Genomic DNA, 27,976 nt, shown 5'->3' with positions numbered 1-27,976 from the left:
TGCGTGGCATTCTGGGTATTGTGCGATTATGTCACGTGTCACGAGTTCATTACTCATGCTCATGTCTTGCGTATGCATTAAGGTGTTGATGGTGTGACCGTGGTCTTATATATTTTTAATCGGATTTCCTGCTTTATTTCCCGTTGTTGAGATCATTCATCGTCCTATAATACGAGGTATTTGAAATCTGCATCCTGCCTTTGTGAGTTAACATTGCCATGTAATAAGGCAGTGACTTGTGTTGATATGTTTGGTACCTCTCATTTCCAGCATGATTCTTGTTATTTGAATACTTTCTAAATGTATGCCTCACTTCAGGTTATCTTATGATTGCAATTCAGATCTTGAATGCATTTTAGGTTAGGCATTGAGATTACGCATAATTCCTCGTTGGCGAGTGTATGTTCGTTTACTCGTTGCACTTTTGTCGTGTTCTACGAATTGGATTTTTTAAATCTCACCGTCGAATGTGCTTCGTCTATTACTTATAATCTTGTGATTTTCAGGGACTTAATATATTTATATTGTTTATAATGTTGATAATTATATGGGCAGTAATGTATGACTTATCCATTATTTAACTCTTGTAAAGTATCCGGACCAATGAACATGTTATTATTATCATACCCTTAATTATTATCCATCCCCTCATTAAGATTAGTAGTGTGTATACAATTAATTCGATAGGCGTCGCTATGCTTCCTCCCACCCGTTGTTTGTTTAGAATGTGAAGTATGTTTTGAATCCTAAATTTGGTGAAGAGACGACGAAAATTTGTATTCGACAAAAGTATACAGTCACCGCCTTATTTGTATTGAAAATTATGCCATTGCTGCGCCCGTTGTGCCATCATTCTATGTCTGATTTTCAACTATTTCAGTCGATGTTTGTCGGTCTCGTGTAAGTTTTAAAGTGTAAATGTTGTGTGTAGAACATTGACTTGTTACTGGGGTAAATGTTTTCTGACTATAATGAAATTCCATGTGCGCGTAGGTTGTGGAATGTGCAATAATTCGGCTATCCTTATCTGTTGGTCTTGTCCTCTCTCTATGAAATTGTGGCAATGTTTAATTTTTATTCACCGAGATGGGGCTGTAGTCAGCAAGTTTCTGCATGTATTCGTTTTTTGCCATTTTCTCTGGTATAGCCATTATGTTCGTGAAATGACGTAAACGTACTCAGTTCATCTGCCAATTTGTTAATCTGCATCTGTCTCCCATTTCCTTTCCAGGCCCAATCCATTTTCATTCACGTGAGGTTTTCCAACAAAATCGGCAGAAAGACTTCCCTTCCTGTATTTCTTGAGTCTGCAAGTGGGTATTATTATTAATTTATCGAAATCCTGTTTTTTTTTTTCGTCTCCTGTGTGAGAAACTGCTAAATTCCATTCGCTGCAATGCCATCGTTTGTGTTTACATCACTCATCTCACCCAACTGGTGTCCCAGTACTGCTTGCAGGGTTGATTGATTTAAATCGCGATTTAAAGCACTTGATTTCTATTTTTTAAGTAAGGTGATTTGAATCATAATGAGATCTATATGTTTGATTTATTTGATTTGATTTGATATCAAAGTTTTTATGCCCATATACAGGGTAATTCGCCTCATTGGGGCAGCTGCTTAATTGGGGCAAAGTGCACAAGTCACGGTATGTCCCAATTAACAGGAAACTACTGTATATTCTGTCTTAACGAATGTGCTAACTTTGTGAAAACATTGTTTCTTCTTCTTCTTCTTCTTTGTGCCCCGCCAAAATTTGTGTTCGTGTTGTCAGCACACAATAAGGGTTGATTGATTTAAATCACTTGATTCTTATTTTAAAAAATTAGGTGATTTAAATCATAATGTGATCTATATGTTTGATTTTAAAGAGTCATTAATATAATTAATTAATACAACGAATCGACAGTTATCAGCACAATGGTGGCTCTTAAATAGAAATGATACTGTAGGAATGCATTTGACATGAGAATTAAAAAAATGACTTTGGTTAGAATACTAGAGTATCTGTTGAAAATAAAAATTGTTCTTGATTTAACTTGTAAGCGTAGGCACCATACAAAGTTGCAATTACAGAATTTTTCTAAACTTCATATGCTTTAGAACCGCATAATATAGCACATTTGATACTTCCAATGGCAATTTTATATTATGTTGGTGTAATTTTTAATTTGATGCCATTGCATTTCCATAATTCTCTCCCCTGATTGACTAAATGTCGTGCAGTTCAACCTCGATAAAACGACACCCCACGGTGCACCAATAAACACTTGCTATAGCGAATTGTCGCTTTACCGGAGGTGGAGCAGATAATAGCCAATATACCTGTTGCGAACAGTTATACTGGAACAGGAGTGGTGCGGCGACAAAGAAATTTCTATCTGATAAACGTAAGCATAAATCCAGACGAAAGACGATGTTTTTTTTGCATCACTAAATTCCCTTACTCAAACAACGACTAACTATTCAAACAATTTATAAGCGCCTTATTGAATAAAAATCATGCAAATCATGGTTTTGTCAATTATTATGCCAATGCACAACCGACGAAGCCGTTTTTCTATGCACTTAAGTAATCAGTGCATCTACGTAACCATTCTATAATTTTGGTTTTTTCCACTGAGAATTCAAAAATTAACTAATAAAACCGTATCGTGGTTATTTAATACATCACATGTTTCCATTGGTGTATTTTATTGATGTATATTATTATTGGTGATTCTTCCACGACTTCGGGTTTTTCACTGCCGGCATCACCAGCAATTATGACAAGAGATAACGCTTTGGTGCTTTGCATTAGTATAATCAACCTTCCTCACTCTTGAAATTCCTGATTGGCAATCTATCCTTAAATACTTTGCATTAGGCTTAGGCGTAGCCCCTTTCTCAGAAGTTCCCGCAGATTGGAGTGGGCAAAACCACACGAACAAAGCTTCTTATAACTCTACATAGTCTGCATTCCTTGAGCGCTTTTGTTTTTCTTAAATCGGAAATGCGAATAGGAAGATAAATTAATTTCAACACTCTCATATTACTCCTTTATTTTTATTTTCTCGCTTAGACAAGTTTGTTGTTTTTTGGCCATGGTGTCTGCCATCAAATGCTTTCTATTCACGCAACTCACGAACGTGCGGGTAAGCTGCCGACTGCTTTCTGCCGCCCGAGGAACAAAAGAAGATAAGGAATTCGCGAATGCTAATGCCACAATATTAACTACTTATTTATCGAACGACAGTTTACCACATAAATTTGAGACTGAGCACTCCATTAACTTCATTTCTAACAGATCGCTAGCAATTACAGAGATGAAGGAGTCTTGATGTAATTTTTTCGGGCGGTGAAACCCTTGCTATGGCGAGAGCCAACACCAAAAGGGCCTCGTAAAAACGAATTTTTTAACGTGCATATTATAGGGTCAATTGGCGGTGCATTGGCTAACTCTTGTAATGGCGGGGGTCTCGCTATAGCCCGTACTCGCTTTAACGAGGTTCCACTGTATTAAGTTTAGAGTATGTTGCCTCTTATTGTTTCTGCAAACGATCATTCTCCAATATGCTGCCCAAATAGTTAGTTTTGCAAATAACTGAATTTTTGATGATTGGGGAATCATAAAAATCTCATTTAAATCAATAAAATCTGATTTAAATCAGTAAACTCCGATTTAAATAAAAAAAATCAACAAAAATGATTTTTTTGAAAAAAATCATGATTTTTATCAACCGTGACTGCTTGGCTTGATGTTTTGTGTTTTCTTGTTGTGGGATAAGTTAACAATGACGGCAATGAATGAATATATTGGCTTGAGGTTTTTTTATTTGGTTAATCCTGCCAGATAATTATAGCATTTGTTTTAAAACTGGTTAAGGTAGTAGAGATTGTCGTTTATAGCATGTAGGTAATTATCGTGGAGTTGTCTAATGTGTAATGACTGCTCTGCATTTTCCCCACCTACCGTCGACTTCCGTTCGTCGCTCGCTGTTGCTGACTCGCAATCCCGCGGTAGGAGTGAACGCTCATCTCGAGGGGTGGGGGGTGGGAAGGTGCTGACGATGGGTCAGCATACACGAGGCGGACGACGGTTGCGCGGATGGGACACGCAAGAAGGAGGAGGCGTCAGTCGGTTTGGTAGAGTGAATAAAGCATGTCGTAGAATGTACTGCTGCCTCCTTAATTCATCATCCCATTCCCTTGATGCGTCTCCGACGAACTCCTGATAATCAATCGATTTACATATGTGCAAATATCATTTGTGACTTTTGTTGTTGTGGTTGAATTTGTTTTTAAGGTATTTTTAGAGCCTTCAATGACACCATTTGACCATCAAGTTTTGAAGTTTTCTGTTATCAACAGGATTACATATCCGGGTGTGTATCAAATGTTGGAGGTGAAGCGTATAATTTAAAAGTTATTTATTCATATTTATTGGCCGAGTGGCCTTGAACATCTATAAAATATGATTGTTAACATTATAGGATTTTCACATTTTATTATTTTCATTAGAAAATCACCATCTCATGAATGGTAACAAACTTTTGTAAGTGATATACGAGAAGATACTAATGAAGGCTATTTACACTGTACTTAATGGAATTTAGTAGCCCAATTAGGGATGTTTCAACTAGTGCTCACCTCTTTTCCAATTAATTAGGGGTTTTAACTGTGCATGGGTTTAGTTATAGGAGACAGATCCAGGATTTTTCAGTTACGGTCCTCAATATCTGTATTTTGATCATCTGATATTTTTTGGAAACTGTGCACTTGGAATGCTACTATATCACTCTATTAATGTAATGAATTATCTGGATAAGTTATTAAATTGCAGCTATGTATACCTTTTACGTCTGAATGAATGAGGTACTTGTTACATCGCCAGAATAGCTTGTAGACAGCCGATCGTTGACTCACACATGGTGGGTAAAGAAAACTATAGGTGCCTGTCACCTTTATTGCTGTGCGTTTGGTTTTATTTGTCAATTTAACAGGTAATTATATGAAGGAAAAGTATTAAGCATCACTATTAATTAGTTTTCAACTTATAAAAGCCATATGTTATAGATGAGCTATTTTTTTAAATGCTGGTGTTCAACAATGATGCACTTACTGAGGGATTTGACTTTGTTTGTGATATGCACTCCGATTGTCTAGCATATTGTCATTTGTGTTTTATATTTTCCTTGCTTAATGAAAAGTTGACAGCATGGTCAAACATAATTAATGCTTAAGGATCTGTGATAAAGTTTAGTCTAAAGCTCAGGCATTCGAAGACGATATGGTAGTTTCCTTCATCAAAGAAAACGAAAGGCATTTATTGCAATTCATTACCCACCATTATGTATTCATTATGTACAAATTAGAAATTTGGCTTTAGGAATACCAGTTAAGAGGAATGTTAATGGGGTAATTCCATGTCAGTTCACCCAGGCATGGCACCCACCGACTCGGATTTTGATGAAATTTTTGTCACTGGCTGCTACCACCTATCAAATGACCCATGTAAAATATTTCCTCTCTCACTCTCATAGTTTGCAAGATATGAGGAGTTGAAGTTTGAGATGTTGGCTCAGAAGTGGTGCTCGTGGGAGTCAAATTCCAGAGTGCAGGGCACAGGGTAAAAATTTCTAACTCAGAAACCACAAAATATATTTGAATGAAATTTTGACCCCTTGTCTATCCAAGTGCATAGCTTCCATAGTAATGTCTTTTATTCCCCTTGCATTGTTATCTTAGCCAAAATTATGTCAACAGTTGTTTATTAGCCGATTTTTTTAGCTCAAAAACATTACTACATATTTTCAGAATTATCACCAAAAGGCAGAGCAGTTAACTCATCCAATTTTTTTTTTAATTGAAGGTTAATATGTGCCCCAATATACTGTGAAATAAAAATGGTGGTGTTTTGACTGCCACCATGAGTATTTCAGGTTTTACTTTTTTTTCTGCCCCCGTGAGAGGGATTTTGGACACGTACTGTAAGATAATAAGTAGAGATGGGTCGAATAGCAGATTTCTCGAATTCGAATATCGAATTCGAATATTAAATCATTGCTCGAATATTCGAATACCTCGAATCTCGAATACCTCGAATAATAAATGATGAATGCTGGAATGTTTGACTCGGTTGCCTATGCAGCAGGTAACACAAGATTTTGGGGAGTAATTTTGATTTCCTTTAAATGATTCGAACAGGAATTTAGCTGATTAATGAATATTTTAATTTTATGGAAACAATTTGGCATATAATTAATTCAACTAACATCGCTTTACCCCCACTCCTGCTGCCAAGTGCTAGCTGACAATCTGAGGCATTTTGCAAAATACAAGCTCTTTTCCACCGGATTTTCTTCAATTATTTTCAGTCCATCTTTGGGAATTCTCACGAGATAAGAAGATGAATTGGAATTGCTATCAGGGAGAAACCAAATATTCTGAGAAAATATCCCTTTGTCTGGGACTGTATCAATAAAGATTTATAGCACCATTCATAAATTGAAACTTGATATACGTTTTCGGAAAAAAATACGGCATCAACTTCCGAGAAGCTCTGCTACTCATATCGAGTTTCGCCAGAATGCTAAGTCTCCGTCGTATTTTGACATTTATTTCTTTGCGTAAAATGCTTAAATAAACTCAGAAATATGTCGTGTTTGGTCTTATTCTTTTTGAAATTACGCGCACGTTATTAATATTTCAATTCAATAAAGGTGTGACATCAATTGACGAAAGTCATTCTTAGACACCTTTTGTGCTAATAGATGACTCATGCAGCGGTTGACCTCCACAGAAATGGGGAACTTCGAAGCTGGTAGGAAAAAAAAGGTCAGTGGGGGAGAAAAGGGAGGGCCCGAAACACGTTTCTATTGTTCTCGTGTAACTTGGTATTTTTTCGAAGCTAAGGTCTTCGTAATATGATCCCTGCGCGAGCTGTTACCTTTTTTTTATTTCGAAGAAGAGGAAAGCCTCAGAGGGGGGGCTAGTGCTGAATGGAGGGGGATACCGGATCTTGGGAAATGCGCTAATGTAAGTATCCCACGGTACTCACGCAGCAGTTGACCTCCAGAAATGGGGAACTTCGAAGCAGGTAGCCAGAAAAAGGTCAGTGGGTGAGAAAAGGGGGGAGGGCGTGAAACACGTTTTTATTGTTCTCGTAACTCGATATTTGTTTCGAAGCGAGGGTCTTCGTAATGCGATCCCTGCGCGAGCTGGGACCTTTTGTTTGATTTCGGAGAAGAGGAAAGCGTCAGAGTGGGTGAGGCGAGTGCTGAATGGAGGGGGATAGCGGATCGTGGGAAATGCCCTAAGGTTGCTATCCCACGGCACGGAGGTTCTCCTGGTGGGGGGAATCGGGGATTTTCGGATTTTTTCACCCGACCATTTTCGGTTCCCCTCGACGAACTCTTTTCACCGCTAAAATCCACCAATTTGATGTAATTCGACAACGTGAGTATCACGGCGCTGCGAGCACTAAATGACTACAGTTCTCTACATTTTTCCGAGTCAACTACCAACGACGTGTGTGCGACAGTGTATGACGCGAAATTCAAAGTATTCGAGGTATTCGAGGCGGTACTTTTCGCATAACTATTCGAAACCTCGAATATCGAATACTTTCTAGTATTCGAGGTATTCGAGTATTCGCGGATACTATTCGCACATCTCTAATAATAAGTATAAGTGTATCCATACCTTCATGAGGATATATGTGAAATATTGGTCAGTAAATCTAAGACCAAACATGTAGTCTAGTGAATGTGGCTCTTGTTCATACAATTGTTTTTAATAACAATACTTGGCTTGAACATCTTCAATGTGAACATCTCCTGAACATCTCTGGAGGCTCTCACGGGTAACTAGACGCTTTACAGTACCACCAATTCCATCACATGGGGATTTTCCATATGGGTGCATAAATTTCACTTTCACATCATGTTCTTCCTCGTGTTTAGAAATCACTAATCCAAAAAACCAGTGGTCATCATAAGCACATGCAATGTACAAGTTTATTAAGATCTGTGAAAAAGTGATTAAATGAGTCCCGCTGAACTGGAGTTGTACAAATTAAGCCTCAATTTCACAGAAGAAGTACGGTCTTCCAGACCCTTGGTGATGGAAGAGCTGGCAGAGCAAATGGTATTACTTATAGATATGCAGTAGGTTGTCACCAATATCCACATTCCTTGATGGCAACTGGAGTATTAAATTTCTATTTCACTGGGAGAGATAATGCTGACATTATGTGCCCTTCTCCCCTGCCTCACATATGATTGTATTACATGACAAACTTGAGAAGGTAATACAATCCCACCTATTCAGCCTCACTTTCCAGTGTTATTCCATCTCCCCAAGGAATAAGAGAATTAAGTGCAACCTCTACATTAGGAAGAATAAAATGTTTCAATGTATCACAGTGAGGGCATGATAAATCAAAATAGATTCTAGGGTACCACTTTTAGTCTTCTTGTGTGAAGATGCTCCATGGGTGTCCAAGTTTATTCTGTGTGTACGATCAGTGTATATTTACCAGTACATTAATTGTGTGTGCTATGAGTTAGGCGTAGCTGCTCATCATGAACTTCGACATTAAGAAAGGTTAGTGTCTCCACTATGCTTCAAAATGAGCAAATTGTTGAACTGTGCAGCATTGGAAAAGTAACTGCATCTGATTGCCTCAAAAAAAGCTACACACCAGTGGTGCAACTGAACAAAATTGAGATCATGAGTATGCTTCAAAAACAGCTGTTATATCTCAGAAGTGATACCTGGGGAAGTCCTATCCAATGTCTGCGAACATCACAGAATATACTATTTGAAAAAGTATGAAACCTACCAAATACAGTCCTGATCCTTTTAAGAGCCACAAGAAGAAAATATCAAAATCACTGAGAAATGCAAGTCTTGAATTTGCAGAAAAGGCCTGTAAAATCCCAAATCTTCAGAAATTAGTGCCAGGAATGAAAATATGCCAGCCATGTAGGGTGGAAGTACAGAAACAATCCAGGTTTGGAAATGAGTTTTCTGATGTTGAAGCAGTAGATAAAGACAGAAATAATAGTATTTTGAATTTTCAAACAACAGTATCCCAAGAAAAATCAACTGAGCTACTTAACAGAACGCTGCAAGATATAGAGTCACCTTTAAAATTTCATGGCATATCATCTCACAGCAGGTCAACCTACGCTAAAAGGAAAGTAGAGTCAGCATGCAGTAATTTTAAAAGGAAAGTTAAAAGAGTTCTTGATAAAGAATTATCTCCAGAAATGGATGACCCAAAACTCCCAAAAGAACTACTTCAGAAAGTTCATGATATGGATGTGCTCATAGACTTAATCAAACAAAAAGTTGACACATCAAGCACTCATCAAGGAAAGGTACATCTGTTATCATTGGTACCAACTGCATGGAGCAGGAAGAAAGTAATGGAAGAGTTTCATGTGACTTGAGTACACTGCCTGCCAAGCAAGAGAACTTTTCAGAGACAATGGAAAATTAGCTGCACCTGAATTGAGAAAAGGGAAGGCAAAAATAAAACATTACAATTAGTTAGGACTTTCTATGAAAGTGATGAGTACTCCAGATTGATGCCTGGAAAGAAAGATGCCATTAGTATCTCCAAAAATGTACATGTTCAGAAGAGATTATTACTTGCTAACTTGCAGGAATTGTATCCCACTTTTAAATTTGACTTCCCCAGAATTAAAATTGGCTTTTCTAAATTCTGCAACCTAGGTCCAAAATGGTTTGTGGTAGCAGGATCTCCTGGAACGCATTCAGTGTGTGTTTGCACAATTCATTAAAATGTCAACCTACTGCTTAATGCCTGTAATAAAGAGGAAACAAGCCAGGACCTAATTGGTTATTTCGTGTGCTCTAGAAATAATAGGGACCGTATACTGCGACATTGCTCTAAGAGTCCTTCACGTGAAAAATTGAAAAGCTTACTGCTGAAAAAGTTTGAAGAATGTGACCCCGGAGATGAAGTTTCATACAGTCAGTGGGTTTCCATGGACAGATATCAACTGGTGAACTTCACTGCGACATTGGATGATTACCGATTAACTTTAATTGAAAGAGTGGAAAAACTGGTGCCCCATTCATTTATTACGAAGGTACAGGCAAACTACCTTACGCAAATGAAAGAAAATCTTGGACCCCATGAAGCAGCTGTTCTCTTTGACTTCAGTGAGAACTACTCGTATGTTATCCAGGATGAGGCACAAGGGTATCACTGGACAAGTGATAGTTGTACGGTACACCCTGTTGTGATTTATACTCAAGATAAACTGACTAAAACAGCTTATTATTTCCAGTGTATGCATCTTGAAAGATGATTTGGAGCATGATGTAGCTTTTGTTTATGAAACCCAAAGAATAATATTTTGCTTTGTTAAGGAAAAATTTACTTTATTCAAAAAATTGAGTTACTTTAGTGATGGTTGTGCAGGACGGTACAAGAACTGCAAAAAATTTCTCAATCTTTGCAAGCATTACCAGGATTGCTCCTTAATGTCATCATGGACATTGTTTGCTACAAGCCATGGAAAATCCCCATGTGATGGAATTGGTGGTACTGTTAAGCGTTTAGTTGCCCGTGAGAGCCTCCAGAGATGTTCAGGAGATGCCTTAAACACATTGAAGTGTATTATTTAAATAATTTTATTTAAATTAGTATTTCCATTTATCCTCTAATGCACAGTAAGAGTCTAATGTATTTTGATACCAATTTTTCCATAAACTAAACACTTGAAAAATGGGTAAATTCCAGGAAAAAAGCATCATTTCACATTTCTGAGCCATTTGGACTCTTTTCCCCTCAGCTGCCACAAGCCAAGTATTGTTAATAAAAACAATTGTATGAACAAGAGCCACATTCACTAGACTACATGTTTGGTCTTAGATTTACTGACCAATATTTCACATATATCCTCATGAAGGTATGGATACACTTATACTTATTATCTTACAGTACGTGTCCAATATCCCTCTCACGGGGGCAGAAAAAAAAGTAAAACCTGAAATACTCATGGTGGCAGTCAAAACACCACCATTTTTATTTCACAGTATATTGGGGCACATATTAACCTTCAATTAAAAAAAAAATTGGATGAGTTAACTGCTCTGCCTTTTGGTGATAATTCTGAAAATATGAAGTAATGTTTTTGAGCTAAAAAAATCGGCTAATAAACAACTGTTGACATAATTTTGGCTAAGATAACAATGCAAGGGGAATAAAAGACATTACTATGGAAGCTATGTACTTGGATAGACAAGGGGTCAAACTTTCATTCAAATATATTTTGTGGTTTCTGAGTTAGGAATTTTTACCCTGTGCCCTGCACTCTGGAATTTGACTCCCACGAGCACCACTTCTGAGCCAACATCTCAAACTTCGACTCCTCATATCTTGCAAACTATGAGAGTGAGAGAGGAAATATTTTACATGGGTCATTAGATAGGTGATAGCAGCTAGTGACATAAATTTCATTAAAATCCGAGTCGGTGGGTGTCATTTTGAAAATTTCTGGGTGATTTGACGTGGAATGACCCAATGGTCAATTTTAAACTCACTTGAAAAAAGCCAGATTGGCACCCATGCGATGCCATTACACGTGAAGTCGCAGGGACCTAGTTCCTGTACGAGTAGATAGGAGTTCTACATCGGGCATACAGAAAACATCTCTCAATATTCACCTCTTAAAATTGCTAATGGTCAGAAAGTTTCCATTGCTTGATGCAGTATTTATAATCCTTATTTAAGCCAAGCGCTACCTGCAAGGATGGAAGGGGAGACTGGGGCACAGTGGGACAGTTTTATCATTTCAATTTTAATTCCTGCAGAATTATTGGCATCTTTGCTCGGAGAGTGTTCTAAACCTATGTTTTAAAATGTATAAAAAATCTGCAAGTAATACAAGTAACTTAAAATAGTTGAAATGCTTACATTTCTTCTCTGTTCAAAAGTGTCCTAGGTTGGGGCAGAGTGGGACAGAATTATTCAGACATTAGTCAATTAAGTACAAAGTTTAAATTAATTGAGCGTACAAATGAATTTATTCACATAAATTGGTTAAATATACATTAAAGCGAGCATAATAATCAAGAAATTTTTATCCAAGATTCATGAGCAGATATGAAATATATATTCTTATATTTATTAATTTTGAATCACTGCATACAATGTTTTTCATCAAAATTTAATTATTTAAATGGCTTAAGTTTTGTCAACTGTCATTTTTGGTAAATGTAGTCACTCTATTCTAAATCTGTTGCTATTTTTTCCATTTGTATTCCCTTTTTTTTAGTCCTTAAATGTGGAAATCTTTAATTTTTTTTTGATTTTCAACTTAGATTCTTTTTACATCCTTTTCTTATGAGCTGGCTATTTTTTTCTCCCTCTTATTTGATGACATTAATTTTCCAGTCTCTTTTTAACTGGTGTATCCATAGGGATCTCTCATCTTTTCTTCTATGTAGTATTTTTAGATATTATGTGGGTAGTTTTTGGGAAAGGGCTTCTTTCCTCAGGGGGTGACAACATTGCCCTCTAAAATGAAGTTTTCTCCTCGTAATGTCCTGGGCTATGGAGATTCTCCTCAGGTTCGAAATGAAATTTCAAAGGTGCAACAAAATGATCTTTGGCAATGGCTTGGTTAAGGTCTTTGTCATTAAAAATACTTGAGTTAACAGGGCATATCCTGGTTGAACCAACCGTATAAATAATATTGTTAGGGGTAAATGATTTTTTTTACATGCTGTACCCAATAACTCAGCCAAGTTGCAAATTGTTATTCTCTCTCCGAGGTTGTGCCTATGCCATCCACATTCAATTAAATATTTTTTCAAAGGGCCAATGACACAGTAATTTAATGGCTGTGGTTTGTGACTGCAGTGAGGTGGCAAAGTAAACAGCACCACCTCATTCATTTTTACTAACTCATTAGCATTGACAGGAATATACAATTCATGGTTGTGTAAAATTAGCAATGCTGAATTTTCTGTAGATCATTTTGCATGATCGATGAAATGTTTTAAAACCAGTAAAAATAAATTAGAAGTCATCCATACAGAAAGCTTTGAAGCACCTACTGATCGTATGGGACACTTGAACAGTATTTTTGGGAAGAATTTTACTCTAGATAAATCAAAAAATGGAGGAATTGTATTCACCTGAGCATTTATAATATAACACAATGTCATTGAGGAGCCTCTTTCAGAGGAGGTAACTTCGCCTTCTTGTTTTTCACCTTTGGAGGCAATCACGGTTCATTTGAGTTGAACAGTAGAGGAACCACTTTCAACATGATTGTATTAACTTCCAGTGGAAAATACGTGTTTCACATGAAGACCTGATAGATCGAAAAAAATGCACTCATAACTGTCCTGTTGAAGCCCTTGGTTCTTGCCAGCAAGGTTGCCTCTAGTTTGCAAAGGCTTATCGAAGGATTCTGCTTCATTAAACTGTAAAACCAATCATCATCATCAATTTCTTTCTGATTGCAGAATGGCGGGTACAGTGACTCCTTATTTAACGTCATCTATTCGTCCCTGAAAAACTAGACGTTTGGCAAAACTACGTTAAACGATGCGGTATTTCCCATAAGAAACAATGTAAAAAGCTTAAATTGGTTTCTAACGATCCATATCTTTGTAAAGAATCCAGAATTTCCCGGATGTGAATCGAAGGAGGCCAGAAATCGGAGTCGTTAATTTTAAAAACACGTTGCGACCTACACCTGAACCAGGCCAAAGATATAAATTAAAGGGCAAAAATGAAAAAAAATCTGGGACTCAGGCGCAAGAGGATGAAAAGAGAGTCACTTTTCACGCTGATATGAAATCTTTAACCTGGCGGAAGTCACGAGAAACATTCATCACCGATTATTCACTTCAGCACAATAGCAATTTCAGCACAGCACAACAATTAAAGGTTGGGAATGAGGCATTATTAAAAGAAATATGCAAACTAAATTTAGAAAGTATTTTAATGGCAAAACATCACAAATTGTCTCTTAGCGTAAGCAAAGAAACAACACAAATGTTAATTGTCTAAATCTGATGTTGAGGGTTGGGGTTAGGGGGAATTAGCGGCACTCCTGAAGTAGTAATCAGCGAGGGTTTTCTGGGTGGCGGCCTTATTTTTATCTCTGTATAATTCTCTACGGCAAGCCATACCACTCTCATTCGCCAGACACACTTTTGCACCCTTTTCACCCTTTTCAGGTCAGGATTTCGATCTCTGAATATATTCATAGCACACTCAATGTGTTTCATAGCCTCCCTAATGTCTTTCGCTGTGAGTTGTTTCACTACTGTGACTTCGCCAATATCTTCCCCTTCCAGACTCTTCTGATGTTTCATCTGGAGAAGGTCTTCTGTTGAGAGTTTCTCATCATGGGATGCCAACAGCTCCTTCGCTTTATCCCCGGAAATTTCCAGCCCAAGGTCTCTCCCAATCTTGACAATCTCGTCGTTGATGGCTTCCGTATTATCCTCAAAACCAACAATTTGTTCTGGAAGAACCTTCCTTCAGCTTTGTGCAAAGTTGATACTTTAACTTCATTCCTGGCATGCGCAATATTTTCTATTGCATTTTTAATATTATATGCCTTCCAAAATGCACAAGGAGTAATGTGCGACTCATCTTTGGTTGCAGTCATCGCCTGCGAAAAGTTCCTGCGTAGATAATAACATTAAAATGTTTTTATTATAGCCTGGTGCAGGGGTTGTAGGAGTGCTGTGGTGTTAGGCGGTAAATAGACAACTTTTACATTTTCACTGTAGTCATTGAGATTGGGAGGATGACCAGGGCAATTGTCCAAATGGAGTAGTATTTTAAAAGCTAGATTCTTTTCTTTAACGCTTTACCTCGGGACAAAAATGATCTGCAAACCATTCTGCGTTACCCAAGCTTTTTTGTTGGCTTTCCATATGAGAGGCAAACGGCCTTAAGATAAACCTAGGAGTGCCCTGGGGTTCTCAGAATGGTACACCAACGTTGGCTTAAGTTTACAACCTCCCGATGAATTTCCTCCCAATCGATCTTTGGCCATTTTGAACCCAGACATGGTCTTCTCTTCCATTGAAATGCAGGTACTTGTCGGCATGCTTTTCCAAAATAACCCCGTTTGATCTGCGTTAAACATTTGTTGAGGCAGGTAACCTCACTCCTCCACAATTGCTCTAAAAGTTTCCATAAATGTATTGGCAGCCTCACTGTCAGCACTGGCTGCTTCACCATTCATTTTGACGACTGGCAGTGAAAGGCTCAGGAATGCTGAAATCTTAAGTGAGGTCACAATAAATTGCCATTGGTTTCCTTTGAAATCTTGATGGGTCTACAGGCTGTTTTTTTAGCATTTCATTCTCATAACAAAGAGTAAGCAACCATTCCATTTCCACTAAGACTGGGCTTCTGCTGCGAGATAAATGTGCGGCACTTCGAGGAGTGGCAACTCTCCCAAATTCTTTAATTTCCACTTTGTTTTGTTTTCTTTCCATGACCCATTCCATATAGAAAAAAAAGCCCATCATGTGTTACGAGTTCTTGGTGACAGTTTTTCTTTCAAATCAACGGCAATCACCTTGGATCAACACAAGGTGTGGAAGGGGGCAAGCCGTGGTCATGCAAGTCATAGCATTTTATCACAGAATTGGCGAATGAAACGAAAATTTTAAGTAAATTATGAGAGCGATTTATTAGTTTTCATAATCATTTGCTTAAAAATATTATAATTTTTATTTAAGTTCCCTATCTCATCCTGATATAATTTTCTTCGACAGGAAATTTGTTCAGAAATTTAGTTTTTAACTACATTCATTTAGGCTTTTAGGGGTACAGTTGCCCCCAAAGCTGGGTACACTCATGTTTCAAATAACTTTTTTATCTCAAAATTGATACGTGTAGATTATGCATGAAAAGAGACATATGTTTACGAATAATTAAGCAATTAAAACATATTAAAATAAACAAATAAAATAGGCATCGCAACATTTTATTAGCGCTTGATTTATTGCTGTCTCCAAGTTACAACCACTTGCGGTCTCATTGTCACACCACTGGTTATGTGACAAAAATCATGCGTCACTGATTATGGGTTAATCTTTAAAATATCATTTATAACGTTCTATCATCTTACTATCATGGATATTTAAAAATGCAATTCCTCTATGAAAGAGTTTCACCATGGAATCATTTAATAAAGACCTTCTGTTATCGTGAAAAGAGAGAAAATTTTGGACAGGCGATTCACTAGTAAATGATGGAAAATATTGTTATTGATTTTCTGATTATTTATCCTTAGCAATATTCAGTGAGAGTTAATTTCCTCGAAAAGGCTTTTTCTCCATCATTTGGGTCCATTTTTACTATTGAATTACGTCATCGAAACTGAATTTTCTCAGCTACGAAAGAGTACTAAAATAAATAAATCTTTAAAATGAAGTCGCGTGCATTTAATGTCTGGCTAAATATGTATAGTGAGTTCTTGCTAGTGTGACCTAAAGTTTTCTTTCAGTTAATGCAATTAGCAACATTCCCAATACCCTGAAAACATTACACTGAAGTTGAAAAGTAAGGATATGAACCCAGTGAGCTAAATTCTTCTAAGCGATGTGATAGTTATATAGAATTCTGAAATGAACAAGATTGATCAACATCGCCGTAACCATGGTGAGCATGTCAGGAATGTGAGAGTTATAGTCTATGTTACTCCCCCTCCCCATAGATGTCTCCCTTATATCTATTCATATTACGCATCACATTATATCCATTTCGCAATCCGAGATGAGAAAGATATCACACAGATAATAGTCTTGCATTATTGGAATCCACATGCAGCTAAATAAGCCATCTACTGTGACGGATCTTTTCATAATAGTTACGAAAAAATACTTTTTCAATTTATATATCTTTACAATTCGAGACTCAAATGACCGATGGCGGCGCTGCTGTCAGTGACGTCAATTTACAATATGGCCGCCAGAGTGATGCTAAAATCAAAACAATCATTAAGCTTTGGCATACGGAGAGAACATAAACCATAATATCAAGAGCTAATAAGATAGAAATATTCTTTTAAAACCTTCGTAAGGTGTATTTCTCGGCTTCTTTCGTCCGTAAGAAGATCTAGAACTGAAGAAAACTGCTCGACGATGTAACTAAAGGTGTTTATAATGTACCTAGTCATTACGAGTCAGGTTTGATTCTCGACTCTATTCGACTCGTATCGCGTTACTTCCTAGCCATTTCTATGGAATACACTACAAAAGAACTTAATAGTATTTCATACACAATCTGCCGCTTCAATACATGGAACCATAATCCATTTCAGGCAGTTTTCGTGTTGTATTAGGGTGCCACAGCCGTCTGCTTCAGTGATGTGGATTGCTGTGTTCACCTATATTATTATAATATTTCCGGATAAGAAATGAACTAAATAGTTATGTGATGTGATATACCATTGGGAAATGAAATTGTTTGGTATGATTTAGAAATTTAAGGACGACATAAGGATCTTTACTGTTGATGCCCTGTTCTTGGTAAAATCATGGAGACAATAGTTCTTCATTCTTTATCCCCATGTTGGAGTATTTACATACGAGTTACTGAACGGCAAGGTTTCAGATAAATAATGTCTTCTTCTACTAATTTAGCATATATTCTGAGGTTTCAGGCGAGATGGAGTGGAAACGTGACATAATAGAATTAAAAAGCAGGAGCAATTTCCACAATAAAATTGTGGAAATTGCTCCTGCTTTTTAATTCTATTACTAATTTAGCTATATTTTATAATTTTTTAATAATTCCTCAGATGAAAATGTACAAGTTGGTGTAATTAATAGGTTGTAATTAATAATTTGCAAAAGGCTCGTATGTATGTTAGGTTCTATAAATCATGTGCTTAGAGTAACAAAAACTCATTCATTTGCTCAAAGTATTGCATTCAGAACTGGTATACCCTATTCTCGAATTTAACAGAGTTATATGGCATCCTTATTATAAAGTGTAAATGATTACAACTGAAAGGGTACAAAGCAAATTTTAAACTACTATGGTGGATTCAATACTAAAAATACCCCATACAGAGAAACAATTCATATTTTGGATATCCAACCGCTGATGGTTAAAAGGAAACTGAATGACCTGATATTTTTACATGAATTATGTCATAGTATGATATGTTGTATTTGTCTTAATAATACATATTAGTTTTAATCGTTCGGCTAACTCAGAAAGGAATTGCAATATTATCTTTGTAATATTCTGTAGAAACAATATTACTTATAGCAATCTTATTAACACCAGTTTATGGTTATTCGACAGAGCATCACATGAAATTGGCTGGGTTTTGAATTTAAATTGGGTGTAACAGTTAAATAATAATCGATTGAATGAGTTATTGTAACTGTCTACGGGGAAAGGAATTTGAGGACTAAGTTTCTTTCCCACTATTACATTTCAAAGTCGAAATGAAACTTGGCATTGCCTTGAATTGGTGAAAGTCGTCCATTTCTTGTCTGAAAGCAGTATGTTCTGTGATTATGTATGACTTCGAATTGACACCTGGAATCAATCAAAATAAGCTAACAATGTTTACCATAATGCATATATTACTAATTTACATCGTGAGACGCTGTCAAAAATCGAACGTTCAATGATACAGTAGGTTCATCCTTCTTGCTATTGAAACTTAACGTAAATCTTGAGTTACTATACTCAGCAACTTTAGGTAAATTGTTCAATAGCACATCGCACACAAAATAAAAAAACACATTTATCAGACTAACACGGGCAAATACCATCCCGCTCATAATAATGGCGATGTAAATATTGAGTATGTTAAATTGAAAATCTTGAAAACAGCGATCACGGATATCGGATACTTTGATGCATTGGATATACGCTATTTTTCTACTTTTTTCTGCGTAACCTGACACATGAACGATTTTCAATTGAAATAACACTATATTAATAGCTATAACATGTAAAACCAACGTATCTCCATTAAAATCGTCCTAAGCAAGAGCTTTCTACTCCTACCTACGTGCGGGAACAACAGCCGTCGCCTCGCTTTGAAACAATTCCACTTGTGCTGCAGTTATTACAGGGTCGTAGAATTACAGAGTATTTAACCTCAAGTAACGGTAATAATTGCTTTGAAACCAAAAAGTAGGTATCACCCCGTAGCTAGTCAATAAAACAGTGTAAAGGTCTCACATACACTATTCCTCATAGCACTACCGCGTCTTGACCATTGTTCCTCTGTTTCGAGCGTTCTCCGCCAGGTGGTGTCTCCCTTGGCTGGAATCGCGAATGGTTGCGCATGCATATTTAAAATGTTGTCGATCAATCTATACTTATAGGTACAATGCCAACATTTTTATTTCCTTTCATTTACCTCGCGCTTATTCTAGCAGTGATTTCCTTAGTTCATCGGGAGAAGGCACTTTTCAAATGAAATAGGCTTATGTTGGTGATTATGGCAATTTTATCTTTAAATTTGTAAACAATCTCTTATTTTTTAAAAAGGATAGGCTAAATATTTACAACTCACCTATCTCTGGGCTTAGTAAAACTTTAGATTCATTAATGAAATTTTGCGCTCTCGTTATAACCTAGTCAGCAGTTTCACCAGGGAGTCATCTCTTATAGGTTTCCATGGTTTTTCTAAAGCTTTGAATTTTTATAATAGTTGTGTCATAACTTTGGAGGGTTGAGGGGATAGATAATCCCACAAAACCTCAGAGAATAAAAAATTATTATAAATATTTTTCCAGTTACGAAATTTAATTACTACCTTTGCGTTGAGTTAATTTTTTAAGGTCAAAGTGATTTAAAACATATGTCCAGGCCTGTGTTTTTTTTTCAATTATATTCCCAGAGGGGGGTCGGAGCCCCTTGCCATCCAAACCCCCCAAAACATATTTCTAGTTACTTCACTGATCAGAATTATTATGTGACTAAGTAGTGAATCGAATGGAAGGGAAATTTCCTTTTTATTCTTTATTTGGTAGTTAATAAGGCACTCGCTTTCTTCTGTCCTTTAAATACCGTCCCTTAAATCTTTTTGCATAATCAGATTGCTCAGGTAGGCTGAGGATTTGAAGTTTAATCATAACAATGATGAGTGCGTGTAATGGCTTTGGATAGATACCACTTCTGTGCATTTGTCTTTATATTTTGAGTTGCATAGTATATTAATACTTGTTTCTCAAGTCAGACGTACGCTAGTTCTCTAGTTTGAGTATTAATATAAGTTTTTATGTAATTATTACTCTTGCTTATTTTATGTAATAATTTCATATTCATTCCGTTTCTTTGCAGTCATTATTTCATCCTTCCTTGTAAACGCTGAGATAGTGTCTTACTTCTCTCAGACCATCGCCACCGCGCATTGTTTCCATTAGTGCCTTCCTGTCTGCTAAGTCTATCAAACATTCAATTAAATATTTCATTGTTCCGTTGAAATCGGCTAGCAACATTTCTACTACAAATATGGAGGAATTTGTTGAGGAGAGACTCTTTGCTGGAGTGTTGACTGGTTCATTTCTCCAGAATAAAGAGCTACTGGAAGAAGTGGAAGATGTGGATGTTCGGGGCATGAGGCAAAGAACTCTCTTGCATGTTGGTGTGAGGCTTGGGAAGGCTGATTGGGTGGAAGAGCTGCTTGCAAGAGGGGCAGACACAGATCTTAAGGATGACTCTCAATTGAACGCAGTTTCTTCTGCCGAGGAGATGGTGCGGCGTTTCCCAGAAGAATTGGACCGCTCCTTAATTCTAAAGTTGGTAACATTGGTTCACAGGAGGGACCAAGCGATGATGCACCGCCCAGAGTCATCATCCAGTAGAAGCAATGACCACATTACACCCGTAGCTAGGAATAATCAGGATATTGAATCCCTCAAGTCCTCTGTGGACGCATTGAGGCACGAGATGAAATCGCTAATGTGCCAGCTGATCTCATCGTTGGAGGAACTGAAGACGCAAGTGTGTGGACGAGACACATTGTTGCGATGCCTGGAAGAAGCGGTGACGTCGACTGTGGAAGATGTTACTTCTATAAGGTTTGAATTAGGAGGGGAGGCTGCAATCAGTCCAGCACAATTGGATCCAGCCGCAGCTAGACAGGAGTGTGTGGACGCCATGTTGCGTAAGACTACTTTTGTGTTTGGAAACGGATTGGACAAAATGCGTAGAGTGTATGAGGGAATTTATGATGGAGATGATTGCATTGCGTGTATTATAAAATATTTGTGTTTGGATGATCGGGTGAAGGTGATCGTGGACTGCAGTTCTAATTGCATTGGAAGGATGAAGGAGGAGGTTGTGGAATTGGATGGGACTCAGAGGAATGGGAGTGATTTTTATAGATCATTTTGTGATTTTGAGAGTGACTCGGTGTATTTGGGTGCATATGGTGATGAGGCTAACGTATGTGCTAGGTTAGCTTGGGGCCTTTCTCAATTATCCCTGAAATTAGTCTTTGGTAATGAGGGGAGGCCGTACAGCAAGGGAGACGTGGAACGTGAGAGAGAGTGGATGAGGGCTGTAGAGGAGGCGGTGGAGGAGAGGGGGGGAGGGGGATTTGATGGGTGGATCATTGATGCATTGAATCAGACGACGGAATTGGCAAGGGTATGTCACCTCGCAGCCACTGTCCCATGGATAATCGCTTATGATGGATCCACAAATGGAAGAGATTATCTGCAGAAGTACTACCCTCTCCTCCTCTCCATGTATTCAAACCACGTGATGCCAACACTGCTAGCCAAGGCGAGGGTGAGTATTACTTTTTATTCCTCACACTTATACTTCCCCTTCCTCTGTAATATTGAAACAAAATGAATAACTTCCTTTTTATCAATTGGCATCCCTTTTTTAATCAATATCCAGAAATGGAGCAAATACATAACTGCACAGGCATTGCAGTCTGGAATCTTTTTTCCTTGCTATTATGTAAAAGAGAATAATACACATTGTTTGCAATTATTTGGGATGATTCATTATATTGTTGTCTCGGTTAAAACATTCAAATAATCATTTAAAACTATACAAGCAATGCAACAATTAATTCATAAATTTAAATATCAACACAGTTTTGAATAACTAATAAATTTGTTCGTAATTTAATTTTCCAATATTTCCCAAAAGTGGGCCGTTAATTGGAGATGTTTCGCTTGTAGAGGCGAAATGAAACTTCAGGCTCATCAAACATGTCCTTTCTCTGTGTTCTATGGGTAGTATGATTCCTCGTTGGACAGGTGTTGTAATTTTAACATATTTAGCATAGGAATGAAGTTTTGATAAAATATTCTATCACCTGATATTACAAGTTGAATATATCCTTTCAAAAGATAGCCCATAATATAGCTCTAACATGCTCAAAGATGCCATTACTTTAAAAAAGTGACTGTTCAAAACCATCAAACTCTAATGGATAATTATCATAGTTTAAGTTAATATGATACAAAAAATTGAAGATTGTCAATATTCAAATCCATGATATATCAACCTAGTGATGGACATGTAAAATTGAAAGAGCAGTAAATCCAATAATTTTCACTTATAAAATAAATAATTGTTTTTTGGAACTTAGATTTATTTGAAGATATTTCATAATTATTGGTTATTATTATTCCAATGAATTTCTGCGAATGGGAGTAATATCTCATACCACTATTAATATGGACCCAATGGTGACTTAGCACATTGGTTGTTATTGCATTCTTTTTTCATGGTGGCATCCATTAATTTCTGTTTATTATTCTTTCAGAGATGAATTTGGCGTGATTCCTTTTAAAGGATGCAATGAAGCTGGTCCAGAAGAGGAATATTCCGTTTACCTTCAGTAGATTTTCATGAGGCCTTTCAGTTTTTGTAAAATTGGGTCAACTTAAGTACTCCCGTGTTTCATGTAATAGTTACTCTTATCTTATGTTAACAAACACTCCTATTTTTATTGATTTCATGTTTAATACATGGTACTGATTTTATTAGAATGGTAATCACATTTTGAGAGGTGTGTTGTTACAATAATGTGGGCACATCATTTAATCGCAGTTTATTTCAGTTTTCTACTGATTTATTTATTTTTTTATAATATCTCACTTTACATCTCATGTATGCATATGTAAGTTTTTTGAAGTAACACACCATATTGGTTTAAATATTTAATCTTTCTCGTTGTATAGCTTCAAGCCATCTTCAATTCAATCTATTTGCAACAGGGTCATTCCATGTCAGTTCATCCAGGCATGACACCCACCGACTCGGATTTTGATGAAATTTGCCAATTTTCATCCTTCCATGCTGGAATGAAACAGTGTAAAATATTTCTTGGCTATCTCTAATAGTTTTTTTTTCACGACCATTTGAAGTTTGGGTGAAACTGCAGTTTTTCAATGAATGTGGTCTCCAGAGGCACTTGTACCTCCAGAGGGAAATAATTTGTCTCAGCCATAGTTTTCATCCGATTCTTATGAAAATTTGCAGGTTTACTATAGAAGTCATGAGGATTCCAAAAACTAATTGAAAAATATCCTAAGGAATATTGGAAATTCTCTAAACTCGTATGTTTCATAAGATTTTAGAAAATTTTGCGTCAAACACATGGTTCTATAAAACATCAAATTTTTACCTGAGGCAATATCTGAATCAAGCTAAATTATTTTTTCTAATATTCTTTAAGGTATGACCCACCACCTGTAAAAATAAAATTCATGGCTTTTTGCTTGCTTTGTTATTAAAAAAAATGTTATGCAAAAAAATTCCCTTTTCACGACTCTGGTCGTCAGTGTTGGGTCCTCCTTCAAGTGTGATGAAATGCTTGTGTTAACTGTTTTCTATATCTAAGAAAATATTTACAACATATATCTAGTGCAAAATACATTCAAAAATTAAAACATTTTTTTATGTGCAGGTTGTTTTTCTCCCAATAAGAAAAATATATTTTTGAAATAGAATATTTTAAGGAATTCATAGCACTTACCCATCATTGCTGGGGAAAACTTGATTGTTGCTATATAAAACACATCAAATACAGGATGCATGTTAATACAAGTTAACTTTCTCCATTTTGTATTGACAAAAACCTCACGAATGTGTTTTACTTCATTAATGTTGCACAACTTATAAATGAACTATCACAATATATAGTCACTTTTGTCTGTGCATCAGTTTGTAGTTAAATAGGATAGTATTAAAGGTCTTCAATGGGGCCTATCTCTGAGAAAGCTAATATTTCAGTTACACTAGAGTTTCATTTCTTTCCCAGTAGTGGTAATTCCAAGTTTTCCTTTTAAATCCAACAGCCGTCGGTTCACACGTTCAATGTCATTCTCCGATAAGTAATGCATTCGTCCTGAGCCTCTTGTGGTAGGAGTTTCCACATAACAAATAACATTATTTACAGGAACATTGCAAATATCTTCTTTCTCTTTTGGCCAGTAAAATGATAAAGAATTTCACTTTTATATCACCTGCATCAACATCCTTTGACATAAGTAGCCCAAAAAACCAGTGATTGTCATACAAGCAGGCCACAAAAGAATTACCGTATAGGCGTGTGTAAGAGGCGCACCTTTTTTCCCAGAAATTGCAGCCGAAAATGAGGGTGCGCCTTTTACACAAACTTATAAGTGAAGAGTGCGGAAGGAGAGGTCGAGGGGAAGGAGCGCGATCCCTCCATCTTCGAAGCAACGAGGCTACGAGCGAAGGAGCAAGGGACGAACACGTTCGATCTTGCATGTGACGTTGTTGCCTTCAAAGCGAAGGGGCGAAGGCGCAGCAATGTGATATATGCAGTTTGCATAGCCTAAAGTTTCCAGTCCGTCTCGTCTTGTTTGAATGCGCTTATGCTACGCTTGTTTCTTCCGAAATTGTCCTGTTTGGACTATTTTGAATATTAGTAGCCTTGTTGTAACTATAAACCTTTGTGTCAAACAATTAGAGCTTAAAAAACTTAAATTCTGTCAGGTATGCGTCGCGTTAGATCTCTTTCTTTTTTTTGAACCTCGTGCTTGTCATACAATTACTGAAGGCTATCGAGATATCTTCGGGCTCAGTAGATGACTCGCCAAGCATTTGGCCTCCAGAAACTGGGAGATCGATCAAGGTCAGTTGGTGAGACGGGGTAGGGGTGAAACACGTTTCCATTGTTCCCCTGTAACTCGATATTATCCTGTGGGGTCTCGGAAAGGAAAAAAAAATGGCCGAGGCATTGGCTGATGGAGGGCCGAGTGTGACTCCATTAAATCTACGAAGTGGTTATTATCCTACGGCGCTGAGATTGCCCCTATTGTTGTCCAAGCTCTTGGGAAGGTTCATGCTATGTGCCTGTCGTGTTTTGCCTTAAAATTTTACAGGGCTGCAATTCTATTGCAATACTCCTGCGAGAGCATTTAGACAAAATTGTTCGTGAATAGGACAAGCATCGTAGAGCAACGGTGTATGCGAAGAGAGGATCGGAACTCTTTGTACTCCCTCTTATGCCGCTATTACCGCCGCAGTTATCAAAATTTCCTATTTCAATTAGTATTAAAAGAGGGAATTTTGATAACTTTTGAAATTCCAGTCATACATCTGCAACACCGCGCCATAGTATAAAAAAATGCCGCAAATTTTTTTCTTCATAGCTTCGATGCTCAAAATAAGGGTGCACCTCTAACACGTGTGCGCCTCTTACACACGCTTATACGGTAGTACAAGTTTTTGTCAAAATTTCTTCCCAACTTGGCTTTATCAAGAAATTGTGGACAGAACTGTATGTGGTATCAAACCTAATTTTTTTTGTCGCAATAATGTATAGAAGAATGGTAGCTACGAGTACCTGGGATTGTTTTTACAAGGTACCAGTGAGTTTCTAATTGTTGCCGAATCATTGATCATTGTTCTTTTTTTAAAACGTAAAATGAAATTTTATCCACTTTGTACTTGCAGAACTCACAAACCTTTTCAATGGAAGTCATTGTATTACCCAGATCCCGCTGAAGGCTTTCTCTTGTAAGAATGCACTTAACTGTTCCACCTATCCCGTCACATGGAGATATCCCATGACTAGTTGAAAAAAAAGACCAAGAAGCATGCAAGTCAAAGTCCAGGTGATGATGGCACAGGTTTATAAAGTTTTTACAGTTCTTATATTGGCCAGCTCAACCATTACTGAAATATTGCACTTTCTTTACTTCAAGGAACTTTTCCTTTAAAAACTGAGTGACTATTTTTTGCATTTCAAATACGAAAGCTACATCATGTTCTAGATGGTCACAAAATGCACACAAACTTGACACACAGAGATCTTTCTTCAGCTGCCCACGAGTATAAATTACCGCTGGATGTAGGGAACAACCATCCTCATTCCAGTGATGACCCTGAACCTCATCTTGTATTACATAATGGTAGTTTTCACTGAAATCCAGCAAAACAATGGCTTCATCTGGCTGTAGGTTATTTTTTAGTTCTTTTAGGTATCTCGTCTGGGATTTGTTTATGAAGGAATGTGGGAGAAGTTTTTCCAGATTGTTCACCAGACTATTGATGTATTCATCCAGAGTCACTGTTAACCTAATTTATTGGGTCCGATCTGTTGTCACCCATTGTATGTCACTTCATCTTCAGGGTCCCATTCCTCAAATTTACTTTTCAGATGCTCCTTCAGTTTGTCAGACATACATTCTGAACAGTGCCGTAACATGCAATCCCTGTTATCTTTGGAACATACCAAGTAGTCAAATAGGTTGTTGTAGGTCTCCTCTATAGAGCATCCGTGGAGAAGAAGTGATGCATTCTGATGGATAGCACAGACACACACAGAATGGGTTGCAGAGGAGCCTGCCAACACGCACCATTTAGGCCACGACCGACAGAATTTTGAAAATGCTATTTTTACATGTGGGAATTCAAATTAAAAAGCTGCACACAGCTCATTTAGGTTACTTTAGAAGTAACCTCTTTTGCTTGTGGACATTTTTGGACACACTCACCTTATCTTTCATTCCTGGCATAAGGCGTGAATACTCGTAATTTTGGTAGAATGTCGGAATTAAGTCCCCTGCAGTTTGTTCTATGTTTTTGCCCCTCCTTGGATCTGGTATGGCTATGATGCCTTTCATTCCTAGAATTCCCTAGCATGCCGAATTGTATATTCACTAGCATTAATTTCGGTGGCTACTTTTTTCAAATCCACGAAGTCGGAGCTGGTGTTAGTAGCTGAATTATCTCTTGCTGACTGCCTGCTGTCACCAGTTTTTCTTTTAGTAACCCAACTAGCATATCCATATCACTCGCTTAATCAAGAACTTCTGAATCATACTCTGGAAGGAAATCTTTATCCAGTACTTTGAAAACCTTTTTGTTCAAAGTAGAACAACATTCATGAGGTAAAAAACATTCGTGAAGTTTTTTGTCAATACAAAATGGAGAAAGTTAACTTGTATTGACGTGCATCCTGTATTTTGATGTGCTTTATATAGCAACAATCAAGTTTTCCCCAGCAATGATGGGTAAGTGCTATGAATTCCTTAAAATATTCTATTTCAAAAATATATTTTTCTTATTGGGAGAAAAACAACCTGCACATAAAAAAATGTTTTAATTTTTGAATGTATTTTGCACTAGATATATGTTGTAAATATTTTCTTAGATATAGAAAACAGTTAACACAAGCATTTCATCACACTTGAAGGAGGACCCAACACTGACGACCAGAGTCGTGAAAAGGGAATTTTTTTGCATAACATTTTTTTTAATAACAAAGCAAGCAAAAAGCCATGAATTTTATTTTTACAGGTGGTGGGTCATACCTTAAAGAATATTAGAAAAAATAATTTAGCTTGATTCAGATATTGCCTCAGGTAAAAATTTGATGTTTTATAGAACCATGTGTTTGACGCAAAATTTTCTAAAATCTTATGAAACATACGAGTTTAGAGAATTTCCAATATTCCTTAGGATATTTTTCAATTAGTTTTTGGAATCCTCATGACT

The 27,976-nt window shown here is 37.0% G+C and overlaps 1 protein-coding gene across 1 annotated transcript; it reads left to right on the top strand.

Annotated features, from left to right (window-relative positions):
• Positions 1-29: 29 nt before the first annotated feature.
• On the top strand, positions 30-23,224 carry LOC124170442. Its single transcript, XM_046549168.1, has 4 exons — positions 30-176; positions 1,232-1,313; positions 20,318-21,772; positions 22,767-23,224. Exons 3-4 carry the CDS (start codon positions 20,489-20,491, stop codon positions 22,770-22,772), a joined length of 1,290 nt encoding a protein of 429 aa, XP_046405124.1. The 5' UTR covers positions 30-176; positions 1,232-1,313; positions 20,318-20,488; the 3' UTR covers positions 22,773-23,224.
• Positions 23,225-27,976: the final 4,752 nt, after the last annotated feature.

This window comes from Ischnura elegans, chromosome 13, assembly GCF_921293095.1.
Source record: "Ischnura elegans chromosome 13, ioIscEleg1.1, whole genome shotgun sequence".
NCBI classification, from domain to species: domain Eukaryota; kingdom Metazoa; phylum Arthropoda; class Insecta; order Odonata; family Coenagrionidae; genus Ischnura; species Ischnura elegans.
This window is presented reverse-complemented; position numbering and strand designations above follow the sequence as displayed.

Excerpts from the sequence above, each read along its gene's own strand:
- LOC124170442 (XM_046549168.1), top strand. The coding sequence starts at position 20,489 with ATGGAGGAATTTGTTGAGGAGAGACTCTTTGCTGGAGTGTTGACTGGT.